Here is a 20,442-nt window from a genome sequence, read left to right as displayed (position 1 = left end):
GTTTGACCAAACTGCGGGAGGCAATGGAAGACAGGAGGGCCTGGTGTGCTCTGGTCCACGGGGTCACAAAGAGTCAGACACGACTAAACAACAACATTGCCTGCACAGACTGGCAGCAGCTGTCCAGATTTACAGACAGGGAGCCTTGTCCATCACACCTGGAGCTCCATGCAGAGTGTGCGAGATGCTGAATTAAGTGTTTTTTTGCTCAGCGTTAAATTAATTTATTGCAGTAGTGATACAGGAGCCTTTCCTGCACAGCATGATCATTGCTTTTTATTAATTTTGTATACCACCCTTCATCCTAAGATCACAGGGCAATTTGCAGTATAAAAATAAAAAATGAGACCACAAAACAAAATCAAACGGATCACCCCACCCCCAAAAAACCACATTTAAAAAACCGCAGGACATGAATAAGTTGAATGCCTGGGAGAAGAGGGATGTTTTTGCCTGGAGCCTAAAGATATGTAACAAAAGTGCCTGGTGAGTTTCCCTGGGGAGAGCATCCCACAAATGGGGAGCCACTGCAGAAAAGGCCTGTTCCTATTGCTGCCCTCCAGACCTCTTGCGGAGGAAGCACATGAAGAAAGGCCTCTGATGAAGATCGCAGGGTTCAAGTCGGACCCACCTGAAGATGCTGACGATTAAACCTGGGACCTTCTGCATGCCAGGCCAGGTCTCCCCCAATGAGCTGCTTGGGCCTTGTCCATGTCCCACTTAGTGCACTGTATTGGCAAATTAAACTATGGCCTTCTAAACTCTCTCTCTGTGTTGTGTGGTTTTTTTCCCCCAGGAGATAATTGCTATTGTTTGTTACTATGTTATGTATTTGTGTGTTTTTATATCGTAAAACACCCTGTGATCCTCGGGTGAAGGGTGATATTGAAACTTAATAATATGTCCCCAAGGCTCCTGGTTTTTTTCCAAGGCTCAGGGGGCCCACTGAATTGAATGTGGTTTAATTCCCATAGTTGCCACCTCCACCTGCCCTCCCATAACAAGACTCATTTCTTACGCATTTTTTAAAATAAGATGCTGAGAATAAAGGGATTCCCCCAGCTGTAATGCCACCTAGAATGGCAGTTCCCAGGTTTGCAGGGTTAGGATGAATGCTTGGGCCCCACTTCTAATTCCTGGATCCAGCACAGATTCTAATGCTAGAATAGCCAGGCCAGCCTGGAAATTGCCTGGGAGACGGACTACAGTGGTACCTCGGGTTCAGTACTTAATTCGTTCCGGAGGTCCGTTCTTAACCTGAAACTGTTCTTAACCTGAAGCACCACTTTAGCTAATGGGGCCTCCCGCTGCCGCTGCACCGCCGGAGCACGATTTCTGTTCTCATCCTGAAGCAAAGTTCTTAATACAAGGTATTATTTCTGGGTTAGCGGAGACTGTAACCTGAAGCGTATGTAACCTGAGATACCACTGTACTGTGTTAAGAAAGACAAGGGGAAGCTAATGAGGCATTGGGAAAGCCAAAGAGAGGGAACTTTGTGCCAGATGCAAAAAGGAGGGAGCCCTTCTTTGACTCAAAGGTTCACTTGGAAGACAAAGGAGAGTTTGAATTAGAGTTTCAGAGTTGGCTGTGACTGTGACCTGGGGAGGCCAGGGAAAGGAACCTCTGGAACCTCGCTCCACTCAAAGATTAGCATGGTGTATTGTGTTAGCTTTTAAATCCCATGTACATTTTTACAATATTTATTCCTCCAGGATAGCACAGAGCAGTTGATATGGACAGTTTGTTTATTACTTTTATATCCCACCTTTTCTCAAGCGAGCTCAAGATGATGTATACGTTTGCTGTTGCTCCCCATTTTACCCTCACAGCAACAACCCCCCTGCAAGGTAGGGGAGGCTGAACGGCAGTGACTGGCCCAAGGTCACCCAGTGAGCTTCAGGGCCAAGTGGGGATTTGAATCTGGGTCTGTCCCGGGCCCTAGTCCAACACTGTCATCAATGTACCACCGCTAGCTTGCCCAGGCTCAGGGGGCTTTGTGGGGCTAACAAGGGACAGTCCAGCTTACAATAAAGAATTAAGACACCTGCAGGGTTGGTGTCAAGCTGCCTTTGCCAACCTGGTGCCCACCAAATGTTTTGGACTGTCAGACCTGGGAGTTGCCGTCCAAAACATTTGGAGGGCACTAGCTTGGCAGAGGCTGGTGATTTGATTGAGACAGGCTTGGTCAAAGTTTTGGATTCTCAGTCCAGATTTTGTTTGGAGTATACGATGTGGAGCTGGCTGCTCTCCCCTTGAGTGCCAGCACACTCCTGGGTCCAGAGCCGATGCCTGGCGTTTTTAGACTCCATTCTGATAGGTCTCGCCATCCTTCTGGCCGCCGCTGCTGCAATAGTCCAGCCTGCCCACCAGGGTTGTGATGAGCGCCTGGAGCGTGGAAGCTCTTCTCCGGCTCACTTCGAGCACCCCGTGATGGTCGACGTTCTCTTTCGTGTTGTAGTCCTTTGTCACCTTGTTGGTGATCAGTGAGATACCAAAGACCCGCAAGCCACAGTGCCTGGCCACAACGACTTCTGCTGCGGTGCTCATCCCTAAAAGGAAGCAAGGCACTGTTAACGGAGAAATCTGAGGGCTCCCTTGGACAAAAACCAAGGACACCAGCCAGGAATACCAGAGCAAAACAGCAGCCAGTAGGCTTGGTCTTTATTGAAGACTCCCACCTGCCACCAGGTGAAACAAGATGGAAGCCCCAAACAAAAGAGCCCCCAAACTTTTATCAGCTGCTAATCCCCATGTTACACCCCCCCAACTACATCACAGTTACATCATGAAAGGGGAGGTCTGGTGGCAGTAATCTGAGCATCCTGGACCCTGCCCCATGGTTCCCCTTGCCCTCCACCAAACACCCATCAAGTGGAACAAAAGAGAGATTTACATTTCCCTGCTTCCCAGCCAAGTTAATCACACCCTGTTGTCTTCATCTGAGTTTGTTATTTCTGGAATGGCTACCTGTCTGGCACTCAGGTATCAGGATGCCAGGAATTATCACCCAGGTAGAGGGGCTGCTGAGCAGCTGAGCTCTCATGTCTATATGAATTTCTGAAGTTTTCCCAGTGAGCCAGTACAGAGATACATTTATCAGTATTCTTACACTTGGTATTCTGCTGCAGAGGCCCTTTGAATAGATAGGAAGAAACTGCGATGAAGTGTTTTGTGGGGACAAATCACAAAAGCGATTGTGTTGATTTTGATAGTGGGCTGCATGTGCATGATATCTGCTGGAGGGGCAACCCCCCCCAACCTATACATAAATTCCTGCAACAGCGCAACCTCGTGTAAGCTTGGTGCAGGACTCACAACAACAGGTTACACCTCTGCATAAGAAGAGTTTGGCTCAGGAGTTGTCAGCCTGGTGCCATTGGCCCCCTCGGCAAAGACTTCATACTCAGAACTTTCATATTTTGTTAAAGGAAATATTTAGCTCTCTTGCAAAGAAAGATATGAAGCTAAATGCCCAGGTACGTGTCTAAGCGATTCTTGTGAAATGAGCCAGCCTGGATCAGTGATTTTAGCCAATGAGTGAAGTCAGAGCTGTGATTGATGGTTAAGTGAGTTGTTCGGACACCAGGCAATAAAAATCCCTGAGGTCCTATAAAGCTTCTGGTTTCTCCTCCCCTTCAGTGCACGTCTATCTTATTTTCTAGCAGTCCTTGGAATCTCTAGTTTGCCCTCTCTTTGCCCCCCAGCAACCCAGATGCATCTTTCCTGTGGTGCATTTGTCTGAGATCAGCTACTCTCTAGAAGTTATTTTTTTTGCAAATACAAGCATGCCTGCCTCCCAGTTATGTGGGGGTTACATTCCGGGCCCTGAGCAAGGGAATGCCAATCTATTTCGTAGTGACCCGTGTAAATTCAGTTGCATGCAAGTGGGATTCACGTAGTGGGGGCAGGGGGCTAACCTGTAGAATTAAACAATGAGTGCAGGCGCTTGCTAAAAAATCCCCCCCCCCATGGCAACTAGGCCTAGGACCCACATACCTATGGGACCGCCTTTCCTGGTATGCCCCGCGGCGGACCTTAAGGTCCACAGATAACAACACTTTGGAGGCCCCAAGCCTCAAGGAGGTTAGATTGGTTTCAACTAGGGCCAGGGCCTTTTCAGTACTGGCCCCGATGTGGTGGAATGCTTTGTCACATGCCCCTGCGGGACCTGACATCTTTCTGCAGGGCCTGCAAGACAGAGCTGTTCCGCCTGGCCTTTGGTTTGGACTCATTCTGACCCTTATGTTTCCCTCCCTTTATGGTCTTGATTTATCGGCTACTTTAAAATGAGGCTGCATTTTAAATTGCATTTTAACCTGTATTTTAAATTGGTCCTCCCTTCTCCCCCCCCCATTATGTTTTTACTGTGATTTCATTGGTGTTAGCCGCCCTGAGTCCAGCTTTGGCCTGGAAGGGCATGGTATAAATAAAATTTATTATTATTAACTGCAAAATAATAAAACTTTGCAACCAAATTAGTGCTAAAAACAAGGTGCATAAAGCCCATGGCAGGCTTTGCCAAGCTGGTGGTCTCCAGAGGTTTTGGCCTCTGGCTGGGGCTGATGGGAGTTGTAGTCCAGAACATCTGGAGAGTCCTGGGTTGGTAAAGTCTGGCCATAGAGAAGATGGCCATCTAGCAGGTGCAGAACAAGGGCAAGGGTTACCGGACGCGAAGAGACGCAGCTTCCTTCCAGCTCTTACCCACAGCGTCCGCCCCCAGCACGTGAAGGAGCCGGGCCTCTGCGATCGATTCGAAACTGGGGCCCCCGACCATGCAATACACCCCCTCTTTGACGAAAGAGCTGTAGCCAAGGCGCCGGGCTGTGTCCATGGCCAAAGCGCGGATCTGGCTGTCGTACGCATCCGAAAGAGCAGGGAAGCGAGGTCCGAACCTGGAGAAAGAAGGGGATGCTCTGAGCAGGGAGGAAACAGGTTGCATGCTGAATCCAATAGTGCCACTGTATTCTGCTCTGGTCAGACCTCACCTGGAGTACTGTGTCCAGTTCTGGGCACCACAGATCAAGAAGGACACTGACAAACTGGAACGTGTCCAGAGGAGGGCAACCAAAATGGTCAAAGGCCTGGAAATGATGCCTTATGAGGAACGGCTAAGGGAGCTGGGCATGTTTAGCCTGGAGAAGAGGAGGTTAAGGGGTGATATGATAGCCATGTTCAAATATAGAAAAGGATGTCACATAGAGGAGGGAGAAAGGTTGTTTTCTGCTGCTCCAGAGAAGCGGACACGGAGCAATGGATCCAAACTACAAGAAAGAAGATTCCACCTAAACATTAGGAAGCACTTCCTGACAGTAAGAGCTGTTTGACAGTGGAATTTGCTGCCAAGGAGTGTGGTGGAGTCTCCTCCTTTGGAGGTCTTTAAGCAGAGGCTTGACAACCATATGTCAGGAGTGCTCTGATGGTGTTTCCTGCTTGGCAGGGGGTTGGACTCGATGGCCCTTGTGGTCTCTTCCAACTCTATGATTCTAGGTATGGTGGCTTGGTGCCAGGGCCAAGCAGATAGGCAGCCACTCGTGCCAGCCAGCCAGGAGGTAGGCAGATGTACCAGATATATCCCTTCCAGAGGCTGCTGTGACGAGGGGAATTGGACGTTTATGCTGAGCATCAGGCAATGGCTTTTCCCACCTGCCTTCGGAAGGGAGTTGCTGCCACGGGCATTATGCCTATGCGTCTTTTGATGAACTGAGTGGAAGGCTGTGATTCACAGAGGGGAGAGTGTGCATGCCAATTCAACAGTGCTTAGTTTGTTTTGGGTTGTTAGTTTGTTAATGCTGTTAATATTGTTGTTGTTTTTTAATACTTTTATTTTGCTTTAAACAAATACAGATAAATATAGACAACCAAAATCACCAAAGAAAATTCCTTAATAATAATAAGCTAAGAAACTACAAAAACTACAAAAAATATCAATGCACATGGCATGGAACATAAGCCATTATGGGAAAGAAAAAGGAAAAGGAAAAAGGAAAGAAGGAGGGGGGGAGAAAAAAAGGGGGAGAAGAAAAAGAGAAAAAGAGGAAGATGAGCTGTTAATATTGTTTTGCCAAAGAGCTTTGTGAATCTTAGGACTTTTGTTGGGGTTATGCTGTTTAGCTTTTCTATTTGTTGTTCCGTTAATAGTGTTTTAGCGCCTGCCAACCTAGCAGTTCGAAAGCACCCCCGGGTGCAAGTAGATAAATAGGGACCGCTTACTAGCGGGAAGGTAAACGGCGTTTCCGTGTGCTGTGCTGGCTCGCAGCTTGTCACGCTGGCCACGTGACCCGGAAGTGTCTGCGGACAGCGCTGGCTCCCGGCCTATAGAGTGAGATGAGCACACAACCCTAGAGTCTGTCAAGACTGGCCCGTACAGGCAGAGGTACCTTTACCTTTACCTTAGAAGGTGGTTGTTTTACTGTAATTGTTTTGCTGGTGATTTGTTAATTTTTCTGTATGATTTACGTTGTAATTGTGATGTCCTGTTATATTACTGTTTTTTTATTATAGTTTGTAAGCCTCTTTGTGACTCATGTCCAAGTTTAGGCAGGAAAGGACTGCTGATCTCATGAGGAAGGATAATAACGAAACGATATATCCTCCCCTGGTGTCCCAAAGAATTAGCAGAATTTGTTTTGTTATGCAACTATTGCATCCTGAATCCAATATGCTCAAAAATGGAGGGAAGGAGCAATTCCCACGAAGGACCAGCTGAAGTTGATGGAGTCTGCAGAATTAGGAAATCTAATCAGCAGAACCAGAGATCAAGATCAAACAATATGTAAGGAGGATTGGAAAATGTAGAGCATATGAAGAATGACTGTAAACGAGTTAAATTGCTAGTAGGCTTAAATTCAGCTGTAAAGGTTACATTGAGTAAACTGAGAAAAAGAAGGTGTGCTTTGATTACAGTATGCAGCAGTAATTGGTAACTTGGAGGAAACCATGGAACAGCCAGCAGAGTATACTGCTTTTTCTGTTAAATTGATTTTAATTCATTTTTCTTTAATATCTTAAAAACTTTTTTTTAGTGTTTTAACTGTTTTTAACCTACAGCCTATGTGATACGGAGGGGGGGCATGCCTTCTTCACCCCTTCTGCCGGTCACCAGAGGGTCCGAGGCGATGACCTCAAGGGCATCCAGCCCCACATGGACCCCTCAGCCCCCACACCGTTGCACAAGCACCACACTTTACCCCAAGCCCCATAAATAAAGTGCCTTCCCCCCTTCCTTACGATGATCCGCTATTACAGGCGAAATAAGCCCAAATATGTTATGCCTTCCCTCCCGCTCTAGTTCTATTATGGGTAGACCGTGTAAAGTTGGATTCCCTTTCTGTTGAATGGGTGCGTTCTACCCAATCAGAACCATGCATTCGTCTTGCAGAGCTAGCTCAGCGAGCTCCTGCACGCCTCATTTAACCTCTTCACAAGCTGCTGACGGCTCCCCGCTGGGAGAACAATGGAACCGAAACTTGTGAACTCATAAAAGTGTCAAATCTTGCTACAATGTATCCATTTTGTTTCCGATCTCAATTATCAATATAAAATGAACTAAAATCTTTAAAAATTCATATAAAATCAACCACAGCACTGATTTTCTTGCTTTTGGTGCCAATCGACTCATTTTCCTTAGGACTCCATGACACCTCCCCTGTCCTCCATAACCCCTCAAGCGAGGTGTCACGTACTCTCAGGAAGACTCTAATCCTGTCAAATCACTCTGCCAAGCCTTTCCTCCGGGCAATGCCAGGTGGCAGACTATTCATACATGGACCATTGTCTTCTCATCACCGGTACTCAGGATGTGCTTATCTGCGCATATCTCCAGCTCTGCATATTCCCCCCTCCCTCCTCCATATGTTAATCTGTGTAACCCAACCGCTTGTTAATGTATTCATGATGTAACCGTGATGTATTCTGCACTGTATTCTGGGACATGGAGGGAAGTTTCAAAAGTTCATGTCACCCCTTTCTCGTTATTCAATCTCGCCTTGAACCTGTTGCGCAATAAACTTGGATCTTCTGCAGTTTGCTCCTGTCTCCGGCTGAGCTCATTTTCCTCCGCAGGGACCCGCGGGCTTAGTCCGACGAGCTGGGTGGCAGAGCAGCCTCGCACCCAGATTTTACCGTAACACTATGCCCTTTAAAAATGTGTGGGGCAGGGCTATTGGGTTGTTGTCGTTTTTATTTTGACTATGTACTTTGTGGTTTTATATTCCGATTTTATCCTGTGAACCTCCCTGGGACATCCGAGTATAGGGAGGTATATAAATTCAATAAATAGAAATAAAAAAAAATGTAGAAGGGAAGTAAATGTTTAATTTTTGTTATCAATGCACAAATAATTGCATTGGGTGTGTGTAAGAAATAATATAATAAATACTTTATTTATACCCCGCCCTTCCCGGTTCAGAAAACCGGGCTCAGGGCGGCTAGCAACAAATTTAAAACACTTAATTGATGGAACAAAAAACAGCCTAAAACACAGTGTGTGTGTGTTCATTCCATTCTTACAACTATCAGGGGATTAAGGACATTACAGCTATCCTGAAACATTGGGGGAATGTGAAGCAGATCTGGTGAGAGGTGTGGCCTGGGAAGAGGGAATGTGATTTGGGTAGTTCTGAGAGCCAGAAAAAGATTATCCAGAACCCCATGCTCGTGCAAAGAGCTCCTCTGCATGTCACCCCAATCTTCAAAGCGCCGGGGCTCTTTCAGCCGAAAAAGCTCCTGTCTGCCATTAATCGGGCAGCCAACTGGAAGTCCTGCACTCACCTTTCCTCATTGGGCCCCAGCAAGGGGTTTAGCCCGGCCAAGCCCAGCAGGTTGATGTGGTCCCGAATAATCATGAGGTCCCCGACGCTGTAGGAATCCGCCAAGGCCCCGGCTGCGTTGGTCACCAGCAGCGTCTCAACGCCCAAGAGTTTGAGAACGCGGATCGGGAACGTGACCTGGCAGAGAGCGCAGAGCAGAGGGACGTTTACCTGAAGGAGCATCTCCACCCCCATCATTCAGCCCGGACACTGAGATCCAGCGCCGAGGGCCTTCTGGCGGTTCCCTCATTGCGAGAAGTGAGGCTACAGGGAACCAGACAGAGGGCCTTCTCGGTAGTGGCGCCCGCCCTGTGGAACGCCCTCCCATCAGATGTCAAAGAGATAAATAATTACCTGATATTCAGAAGACATCTTAAGGCAGCCCTGTTCAGGGAAGTTTTTAATATGTAACGCTGTACTGTTTTTAACACTGATTGGGAGCCGCCCAGAGTGGCTGGGGAAACTCAGCCAGATGGGCGGGGTATAAATAATAAATAATAATAATAATAATAATAATAATTATTATTATCAGCGGCAGGGAGGTGTCCCTTCTCTCCGTACGAGGGTGAGAAGAGCCCGGCAGCTGGATCAGGCCTGCTGCCCATTTTTAAAGCCACCCAAGTTGGCGCCCATCACTTTGGGCACCTCAACCCTTCCACCTACCTTCCAAAGCGAGTAGCCCTCATACATGTGAAAGCGCCCCTTCATGCAGACGCACGGCTTGCCCTGCAGCTCCCCAAAGAGAAGCTGCCCCTCATGGCCCGACACTGTGGAGAGGGGAAGAGAGCAGAAAGAGAAGGTCAACACGCCCCAAATGTCCTTGGAGGCCCCTTCTCCCAATCGTGGTCCTTTCTTGGAGGTCCACCAGGAGCAGAACTGAGACTCGCATCTCGGCGATGGCTAGAGATCCTCAAGGTGCTGCTTCTATTGTTGTGTTACAATTAAGTGTTTTAAATTTGTTGTTAGCCACCCTGAGCCTGGTTTTCTGAACCAGGAAGGGCGGGGTATAAATAAAAAAATTATACCATATGTGGTGGGGGTGTAAGGTGGTAAGACAATTTTGGAACGAGATACAGGAGGAGATCAAAAGGATCCTCAGGAGCTCTTTTTCAAAAAAACCAGACTCCTACTTATTGAGTTTATTAACAAACGACATACCCAAGGACAAAAGGAATATATCCTTGCATATAACTGCAGCCGCAAGAATACTTATGGCAAAATATTGGAAAACAGAAAAAGTACCACAAATGACAGAATGGCAAGTCAAGATTTGTGAGTTTGCCGAGATGGCAAAAATGACTGCAGGAATCAGGGGCTGCTCCAAGCAAAAATTCTACACAGAATGGGAATGCATAGGGGAATACATGAAGAAATATGGTGTTAAAGCAGAACTCCTAATAGGCAACTGTTAAGCCTGTAAGGACAAAAGAAATAATTATAATTTAACAGTTTTCATGTTACCGGTATTCTATTTTGTTAAAGCAACTAGAAAAAAATATTATGATGGGAAGATCTCACACAGGTGGGGGGAGGAGGGGAGGGTTAGGCTGAATTTGGGAAATAAAATAATATATGGGACAGCAAAGGATATAATAGATTCTTATAGAATAGAAATATATTGTAACCAGAACAGAAGTTCAAAAGGGGAAGTAAATGTATTTTTAGTATTTTCATTATTGTAATAGTTATTATTATTTCTTATCGGTAGAAGGCAATGTTAATTTAGGCTTCTTTGTGTTGCTGCCTGTATAATTTTCTTAAGTCAATAAAAAAAATATTATTTATTAAGGAGAAAAAGAGAGACCCTGCACAGTGCATGCAACTAAGCCATTGTTTATTAAACCAGTGGTTCCCAAACTTTGTTGGGCCAGCGCCCCCTTGGGTCCATAAACTCATCCCTAAGGCCACCTGCCCTTCATTCAGCATTGTTCAGAACAGTGGTTTGCACGAACCACTCAGGAAGACAATAATGCAACAGAATTCAAAACAAGAAAACTAATTGCACATTTATTCAAAGTCCATTGAAGTCCATTGAGCGAAGGGCTCAGTGGAAGAGCAGAAAGTGCCAGGTTGAATTCCCAGTGTCTCCTGGATGGGCTGAGAATGCTAACACCATGGAGTGCAGGAGCTTGTCCACAATTTTGCTTGACCCAAATTTCAATGGTTTTGTGCACCAATTAATTCCTCCGGGTCTGAGAGTGTTTCCTATTGTTCTGTGCCTCTGCTTTGCAAAAATCCAAACTTACCCACTGAATTGGATCTTATGTGTGGAAAATCCTAAGAAAGATTTGCTTAACCGAGCTTCAATCCAGTGGGTTAGATCAGGTTTTCACAAGGCACAGCTATGGAATGACAAGGAAAGCTCTTGGACCCAGATGAATTCATCAAAGCGCAATATGAGCCTAGGTTCCTAACAGAATCTCAGAGTCCCTGCTGTCTCCTCTCTCTCTCTCTCTCTCTCTCTCTCTCTCTCTCTCTCTCTAAACACACAAACCCTCCAGTTACCTACACAGCTTTTGCACTACCAGGTAGGAAAATTCACATGCACTCTGCCATTCATCATCATAAAAGTGCAGATGTGTCCATTTCGCCACAAGAGGGTAGCCAGATACCACTATTTTTAACTCAGAGGTAGATCCTTGCTATGATGGGTTTCCCATTCACATGCAAGGCATGAGAAATGCAAAGCGGGATTTTAGCACCCAGGGTGAAAATGCCCTCAAGCTAAGCCGACAGCCCACCTGGCCCCAAAACATGGAGCTGATCTCTTGTTGCAGTTTTTTCTGCTTAATAATAATAATAATAATAATAATAATAATAATAATAATAATTTTATTTCTACCCCGCCCTCCCCAGCCAAGGCCGGGCTCAGGGCGGCTAACAACCAATAATAAAAACAAGTTGAATGAATACAACTTAAAAAGATTAAAATATAACATTAAAATGCAGCCTCATCACAGGAGGAGAAAGGAAAAAAGAGAGGAAGGGAATCAAATTGATTCCAAGCCAAAGGCCAGGCGGAACAACTCTGTCTTACAGGCCCTGCGGAAAGAAATCAGATCACAATCTGCACAATTCATGCACAATCAGTTCTGGCTGGCCAGCGAGGAAGCAGACCCGAGGCCCCAGGACAGCGTGAAAAGACCCTGGGAGGAATTGCAGAGCAGCGGCACACAGCAAGGATAGTTCTCCATCATAGCTGTCAACTTACAGATTTGAAAATAAGGGGCCAGCAACCTTGAAAATAAGGGATCAGCAGCCAAAATAAGGGATTTTCCAAGCACAGGTATGTTCAACTTCTGAGCCCCTCCAAGCCAAAGGCAGAAAGCCCAGCCAGCAGCCAAACGAAGCCTCAAGCGGTGGTTCCCACAGCGCAGTAACCCGGCAAAGGGGATGCAGCAAGGAAAACCACCGTCACCTCTCCGCTGGGAAGCGCTGAGCAAAGGCGAGTCCCCAGGCAAGGCGGCCGATTTGATCGGCACAAGGCATGCAAGCTCCACCCCCCAGTCATTCTCAGACTCCTTATTGGGTGAGCAACGCAGCCAAGCAACACAGTTGGAGCCTCCCTCCTCCCTGGCTGGCAGGGAGGGAGGGAGGGAGGGAGAGGAGCTGCTTCCTTTGAAACCCGGGAAATTTAAGGGACATCATCAATAAGGGACAGCAGCGGGACACAGCGCTGGGATAAGGGACTTTCCCGCCAAATAAGGGACGGTTGACAGCTATGTTCTCCATACCTGTGCTGTGCGGGAAGTTGGGGATGTCCATGTACTTGAAAGACTCCGGGTTCTTCAAACTGTCAGCGAGGGGTCCCAGTCCAGAGCCACAGATAATGGCGATTCTGGGGCGCTGCCTGGTCCGAGCCAGGAGCCAGTCGGCCGTCTCTCTGCAGAGCTCAAAGCTGCAAAGAGAGATTGGAAAAGAAGGGCCACAAGGTTGAATCAGAATCATAGGAGTGCCGGGTTGGAAGGGACCCTGAGGGTCATCTAGCCCAACCCCAGAGGTAGGGATGGTCAGCCGTGGAATCTGTTTCCAATGTGATAAGAATTTTAAGGTCTTAGATGTATAGTTAAAGCTCATAAATGTACCAACCAAGCACGTGCATAGATCAGCACAGGAAGACAGACCTGAAACCATTTTTGATTCCCAAACTGACAAATGTTTTCTCTATAAATTGGCTTTGGCCCTTTCCTCACCTGTTGGTGTTGTAAACAAAAAAATCTACCCTTTTCCCCTTATGGGGTTTCCAAGAGCCCATTTAGAGTCCTTATGTAGGTTCCCTATTGGTAGGAGAAAATAACAGAGGCCAACTGGAGTATATTGAGAAGCAAGGCAGCTAGTAAGCCTGATCTTTATTGATCTGTTGCAACAGGGTGCTCCCCTCACACGCAGGAAAGGAGGAGGAACCCAGAACCAAGTTGTGCCTGCCCTTATCTAGACATTTTAAATTCCCTGCCCTGGAGCTCCAGACCACCCCTCCATTCATCATACATACATCACAGAAAAGGCGGTCTACAGCAGAAATCTGAGTGTGTTGTTTATCACGCCTGACAGGTTACCTGTTAATGCTCACTTAATGCCAGTCTTTTGTCATGATAAATACTTAGTTCTTGAGCCAGGTCACAGGCTCACTCTATTCAAACACAGACATGCCCTTAAGACAGGATTTGTGAAGGAAAAGACAATGGGGAGGCTTTTCCATTTTCCTTTGACCTTGCAGAGATAACATTTGGTCAGTTTGGGAGCCAAAATGGATCCAGGGCTGCCCTTCTGTACTACCTCAGACATGTGGCCCATACATTTATGTACGTGTTTGCCTGGCACATTTATTATATATATAAGACCTTAATTTTTTTATTTCAATATAAGCATTTAAAAATATATTATTTTCAATTTTTCTTTTTGCAGCTGAAAGTTTCCATACAAGACCTTATAAAAGGATATCTTTAAAGGCTGTTGCTCACACAGCGAGGGGCCTTCTGGAGACGCACTTTAAACACCATGTCCCCTGGTGATTTAAATGCGAAACTGGATCAGTCTCTCAGGCATGCAATACAGTACTTGATTTTCTATTGCAGGACCCACACCACGCCACCGCTCATCAAGATGCTGTCACATATTTCCCCATTTAATCTGGATTTGTATTCCCAGAGAACATAGGGTAAGATTTTTTATTTATTTTTCAAAAGTGGGAAAAGTAAATTTTAGCAGCGAATGTGATCGCATTTTCAAGAGGTGGAAACCTGGGGGGTGCATGCATAAGCAGCACTAAAAAATCCCAGTAAGTGTGAAGGAGTCTAGAGAGGAGAGGAGATTCCTGGTTTGTGCTCACCTGAAGTTTTCGGTGGGTTGCATCCTGGACTGCAGATGAACGCAGACTCTGAAGCGAGGATGGAGATCTGCGCTGGAGAGCTTTTCCTCAGGACACCTGACCACAACCTTCCCCCACTGCTTCTAAAGCCCAGGAAGCCAGCTTTTTATATGCACAGAGAAGGCTTTGTTTCCCCCCCCCCCCGGGGGCTGGTCATTGGCTGCAGAACTGCAGAGTGAAAGCTGGAAGGGAAGGCGTGGATCTTTCCCCCTTTGGGCTTTCCTTCACAGAAGCCACCCAGGGCCTTATCTCCTCTTTGGGATACAGCCAGGACGTCCCGTGGGCCCAAGGCAGACGGGAGGTCCTATGATAAACCCATGATGGGGGAATTAGCTGTCCTCTCTTGTATCCTGCAGGAGAATCCGTTCTGTTGCAGCCCTTTCCCACCAATGCCACGTTGGGGACACCAGCAAGGTAAAAAAGGTTAAGTCCAGTCAAAGGTGACTATGGGGTTGTGGCGCTCATCTCGCTTTCAGGCCAAGGGAGCCGGCGTTTGTCTACAGACAGCTTTCCGGGTCAAGTGGCCAGCAGGACTAAACCGCTTCTGGAGCACGGAGGACTGTGGCAATTGCCAGAGCACACATAAATGCCGTTTACCTTCCTGCCACAGCAGTACCTATTTATCTACTTGCACTGTGTTACGGGAGGTCGAAGTCCTGGCAGAGAACGTTGGGACCGGGGGCAAGATGGCAGGGTTGGAGCAGGAACAAGTGTCCGGAAGCCAGGAGTAAGGAAGCCCGGAGTCCGAGGGTCAGAGAGCCGGGAGTCAAGAAGCCAAGGGTTCGATGGTCAGGAAGCAGGGAGTGAAGAAGCCGAGGGTCCGAGGGTCAGGAAGCAAGGAGTCAAGAAGTCAGGGGTCCGAAGATCAAGAAGCAAGAAACCAAACACAGCAAGGCAGGAAGCGTGTTGCTGTGGCAAAGAGCCAAAGGGAAATGCTGACCTTTTATCCCTTCCCGGCTCTTGCCACCAGGTGCTGTGAGTTACCAATCAGCCTCACCTCTGCGGCAGCACCTTGCCTTTTGAGAACAAACTTAGGAAAGCCCCAGTCCTGCAAAGTCCTATTGGTCACAGGGCCTGGCTGCTGCACCCACTCCTGACACACTGGCCTGCTTTCGAACTGCTAGGTTGGCAGGAGCTGGGACCGAGCAACGGGAGCTCACCCCATCGCAGGGAATCGAACCGCCGACCTTCTGATTGGCAAGCCCAAGGGGCTCATTGGTTTAGACCACAGCGCCACCCACGTCCCGGGGACACCAGGACACTCATAGCAAAGGCATAACATAAGAGCTGGCTGTTGGGTCAGGCCAAAAGCCCATCTAGTCCAGCAACCTGTTCTCACAGTGGCCAAGAAGATGCCCCAATGGGAAAGCAGCAAGCAGGATTCGAACACAAGCCTGGGGTTCCTGCCTCCAGCTGTGGAGGCACAGCATAGGCATCCTGGCTAGTAGCCATCAATAGCTCTCTCCACAAATTTGTCTAGTTCTCTTTTAAAGCCATCCAGGTTGAAATGAAATGAAATGTGGCTGAAATTAAAAAATTAAGGTCTTATATATGTAATAAGGGTGGCGCTGTGGGTTAAACCACAGAGCCTAGGACTTGCTGATCAGAAGGTCGGCAGTTCGAATCCCCGCAATGGGGTGAGCTCCCGTTGCTCGGCCCCTGCTCCTGCCATCCTAGCAGTTCGAAAGCATGTCAAAGTGCAAGTAGATAAACAGGTACCACTCTGGCGGGAAGGTAAACGGCGTTTCCGTGCGCTGCTCTGGTTCGCCGGAAGCGGCTTAGCCATGCTGGCCACATGACCCGGAAGCTGTACGCCGGTTCCCTTGGCCAGTAAAGTGAGATGAGCGCTGCAACCCCAGAGTCAGCCACGACTGGACCTAATGGTCAGGGGTCCCTTTACCTTTATATATAATAAATGTTCATAAATGTACCAAATGTATACATAAATATATAAACCACATGTCTGAAGCAGCACAGGAAAGCAGTCCTGGAGCGATTTTGGCTCCCAAACTGACCAAATGTTTTCTCTGCAAAGTCAAAGGAAAATGGAAAAGCCTCCTCATGGTCTTCCTTCACAAATCCTGTCTTAAGGGTATGTCTGTGTATGAATAGGGTGAGCCTGTGACCTGGCTCAGGAACTAAGTATTTGTCATTACAAAAGACTGGCCAGGCTCCCCAGGGTATCCAGTCAAGTGAGCATTAACAGGTAACTTGCCAGACAGGAGGTAAACAACTTCTGTTGTAGACCGCCCTTTCTGTGATGTAGATATGATGCTTCTGGGGGGGTGTCTTGGACTCCAGGGGGGGCAATTTAAAATGTCTATATAAGGGCGGACACACCTGGGTTCTGGATCCTCCCCCTTTTCTGCGTGTGAGGGGAGCACCCTGTTGAAACAGTTCAATAATGATCAGGCTTACTAGCTGCTTTGCTTCTCAATATTCTCTGGTTGGCCTCTGTTATTTTCTCCGACCGATGGAGAAACTACAAAGGATTCTATAAGGGCTCTTGTGTCCCCCATAAGGGAATAAGGGCAGATTTTCATTTATTACAGTGGCCATCCCTGTCTGCTGTGGGAGGGAGTTCCATAGTTTAACTGTTAGGTGGGTTTAGTGGTGGAACCCAAAGAGTGCTCACTAATGGTTCCTTGTCATCCTGGGGGATGTCGCAGGGTTTTGTTCCTGGGCCCGTTGTTGCTCAACATCTTTGCAAACAACTTGGATGAAGGAATTGAGCGGATGATCATCAGATTTGCAGATGACACCAAACTGGGAGGCGTAGCTAACGCTATATTCTTTTTATGGTGAGACTGGAGTGCTTGTCAAGCAAAACACTGTTGCAACCACCTATACGATACCTGTGCAAATAAATTCACATTGATCCATAGTAGGCACCTTCTGTGCCAGCTTTTAAATGTCTACAGAAAACTTCTCTGTTGCACCAGACCTACATAGGAAATTCAGGGTGCATCTCTCCCACAATGGTCCATTGATGTTTGCTTCTAATTTCTTTTTGCTTTTAACCTATTTTTAACTTGTTATGCTGTTGCTGTTTGCTTGTATAATGTCGTAAAGCACTGCGTTATGTTTTTACGATACTGCCGTAGATAAATATTTTTACGAATAAAGATAATAAGCAGATCTGAATTCTGAGTTTGGGGGCAATGATATTGCACTGCTGCTCATATCTGGAGGGCAGCAGGTTGGCTAAGGCTGGACTAGAAACTTGGTGCTTCTCATTACGGAAAGGAAGTTCATCTGGCTGCGGCCTGCCTCTCCTTTCCGCCAAGGCAGTAACAACCATCAGGGGATAGTCATGTGCTGGTTTAAGAAGCTCCTTGTGATTCAGCTTTCCTGCGCTGGAGATGGTGGCTATCACATGGGCTCCTAAGCTGGTGGTGGTGAAGTGCCTGTTTCGCTCACAGAAGATCCCCAGTGCAGTCCCTGGCAAATGATCACCACAAAGGATCTCCAGGAGCAGCTCCGGGATGAATAATAATAATAATAATTTATTATTTATACCCCGCCCATCTGCCTGGGTTTCCCCAGCCACTCTGGGCGGCTTCCAACAGAACACTAAAATACAATAACCTATTAAACATTAAAAGCTTCCCTGAACAGGGCTGCCTTCAGATCTCTTCTAAAAGTCTGGTAGTTGTTGTTCTCTTTGACATCTGGTGGGAGGGCGTTTCACAGGGCGGGCGCCACTACCGAGAAGGCCCTCTGCCTGGTTCCCTGTAACTTGGCTTCTTGCAGTGAGGGAATTGCCAGAAGGTCCTTGGCGCTGGACTTCAGTGTCTGGATGAACCTTTCGCCGTAGAGATTCTGCAGGGCTGCTGACAGTGCGAGTAAAGTAGGGTTACCTGATATCCCCGTTTCCCGGGGACAGTCCCCGGATTTGCAAATCTGTCCCCGGACAAATTCCATCCCTGGAATGTCCCCGGATTTCATTAAATGTCCCCGGGAAACAGGACACCCTTCTTTCCTGGAGTAACATGCAGCTTGAGGGGTGGGAAGGTAGTTTTTGCACAGGCAAAACTTGGCTGGGGGATCGAAGCGTGTGAAAGAAGGGCTTTGCACCTTGCCCAGCAGAGAAACCGCGTGCCTTGCGCCCCTCCTGGGCAACGGCGCACCACCTGCCTGTGACTCCTGAGCCTCCCCCACTCTCCTGCCCCTTTCCCCTTCGCTTTGAGAGATTGCAGGTGGGCGGCCGTTGCCCAGGAGGGGCGCAAGGTGTGCGGTTTCTCTGATGGGCAAGGTGCAAAGCTCTTTTTTCGCACCCTGTGAAATTCTCAAAACGAAGGGGGAAGGGCGCAGGAGATCGGGGGAGGCTCGGGAGTCACAGGTGGGTGGTGCACAGTTGCCTAGGAGGGGCGCAAGGTGCATGGTTTCTCTGTGGTAACCCGTGCAACGCAGTCCAGGACCGGTCCAGAATCCAAAGGTTCCGCTAGGAGTCAGTCCGACAGGGCCAAGGCAGGACACGAGGCAGGAAACCAGACAAGGACAGGTACAGAATCTCAGGCAGGGTCTGGCATACCGCAGTGTTGCTCCTGTAACCTGGGGTGGGGTCTGACAGCCTTTTATCTTTGTCGGGGTAACAGCCGGTCCTCATCCCCTGGTGACTCACCTCCCTGTCTCATCCAAAGGCGAGAACTCCTCCTGCGAGTACTCAGGTCTCTCATTCTCTCAGACCTGAGTCTCTGCAGCTCAGGAGACACTAGATTACTAGACCAAGAGGCCGCCTCAGCCTCTCCTGACCCAACCGGTAGTGGAGCAGCTGTAAGTGATGGCCCAGCTGGAGGCAACGAGGTCATCCCCGCATCTGGAGCCAGGGCAGGCTCAGGCCCCTGACTCGGCCCAGCTGGTGCTTGTTGCAGGGGAACCTGTGCAGACTGGGACTCTTCAGGATCAGGCCCCAGACTTGGTTCAGATGATGCCCAAGGCAAAGGATCCAGTGCAGACTGAGTCTCCTCTGCTTCTGAGTCCCAGGCCATTACACCAAGTGAGGCTGTTGGTCCATCTAGCATAGCCCTGAACAGCCCTGCAGGATGAGGCCCATCGTCCATCTCGCCCAGTATCCTGTCCTCACACTGGCCACTCAGTTGACCTGGTGGGAAGCCTGCAAGCTGGACCCGGGCACAGCAGCACCTCTCCCCATAGAAGCGTTGGAAGGGAGATTGGAGGAGGCTCGGGAATCACCAGCGGGCAGTTGTCCAGGAGGGGCGCAAGAGCTGTGGTTTCTCTGCTGGTCAAGGCGCAGAAGGGTGAGATGACTTTGATCCTCTTGGCCAACTGGAGCAGCGGCTGACGCAGAGCTGGGCAGCTGAGCATGAGAGAAAGCGTGAACAAGAGCGTGTCCCCGACAGCCGGGAACTGCAGAAGTCAAATTGGAGCAGGGACTCCTTATGCTCTTTTAAGCTGAGGCTGCTTGAGTTGAGGTACCTTCACTGCAGAAGGTTGTCCTAGATGTCCCTCAGAGGTCCTTTCCAAATCTGTGATTCCGTGAACATCCCACAGTCGTGTTCTCAAACTCTGCTTCCGACTGCACCCCCCAGGTTTCTCTCCCCGTCCGGACTTCTCGAGACAGCAAAACAGCTGATGTATAGATGTAAATAGGGATAATAAAGCATGTATTTTTTTAAAAAGTGTCCCCTGATTCATTGGAAAAAAAATCTGGTAACCATAGTCCCATAGTCAGTAAAGGCAGGGATATGTTTGGATAGACAGCCGAGGAGCTCAGAAAACAAGGCTGCTTTCTGCCGTTGCCTGCTCCTGTCTTAACTCATAGATGCTCAGAATTGTAGAGTTCAAAGGGACCCCAAGGGTCATCCAGACCAACCCCCTGAAATGCAGGAATCGCAGTGAAATATTCCCTGGCAGACGACCGTCCAATCACTGTTTAAGGACCTCCAATGAAGGTCCAGCACCTTAAGAGGCAGAATGAGTCCTGAGAAGGGAAACTCTATTGGGCATTGTTGCAGGGAGGCATGATGTTTGGAGCCCAGTAGCGGGCACAAAGCTGAGAAGATCCATACTCAAGAAGACCCATTTGAGGGCGCCAAATTTTGGCCTCGTTCAGGGTGCCGTATTACCAAAGATTACAAAAGTCTGCCCCTGTGTCAGTCTTAAGCTCACAGATCCGTCTCTGTTTCTCTCGCTAACTCTCTGTCTCCCAACTGCTCTGTCTGGGCTGTGTGGGCACCATACATTTGAAGTCCATTTAAAGCACCCTAAAAATAAAATTCAGGGAACTGTTGTTTATCTCTCAC

At 48.1% G+C, this 20,442-nt stretch overlaps 1 protein-coding gene across 1 annotated transcript; it reads right to left on the bottom strand.

Annotated features, from left to right (window-relative positions):
- Window positions 1-1,728: 1,728 nt before the first annotated feature.
- LOC309534252 (purine nucleoside phosphorylase-like) lies at window positions 1,729-14,300 on the bottom strand. The gene is made up of 6 exons (XM_082226446.1): window positions 14,138-14,300; window positions 12,543-12,706; window positions 9,472-9,575; window positions 8,771-8,946; window positions 4,703-4,893; window positions 1,729-2,550 (listed from the first exon to the last, which is right to left on the bottom strand). The coding sequence occupies exons 1-6, from the start codon at window positions 14,158-14,160 to the stop codon at window positions 2,300-2,302; spliced, it is 909 nt and encodes a 302-aa protein (XP_082082572.1). The 5' UTR covers window positions 14,161-14,300; the 3' UTR covers window positions 1,729-2,299.
- Between the last annotated feature and the right edge of the window lie 6,142 nt (window positions 14,301-20,442).

This window comes from Podarcis vaucheri (assembly GCF_965113315.1).
Source record: "Podarcis vaucheri genome assembly, chromosome: 6".
Taxonomy (NCBI): domain Eukaryota; kingdom Metazoa; phylum Chordata; class Lepidosauria; order Squamata; family Lacertidae; genus Podarcis; species Podarcis vaucheri.
Note: the sequence above shows the minus strand (reverse complement) of the source record. Positions and strands in the feature narration are given on the sequence as shown.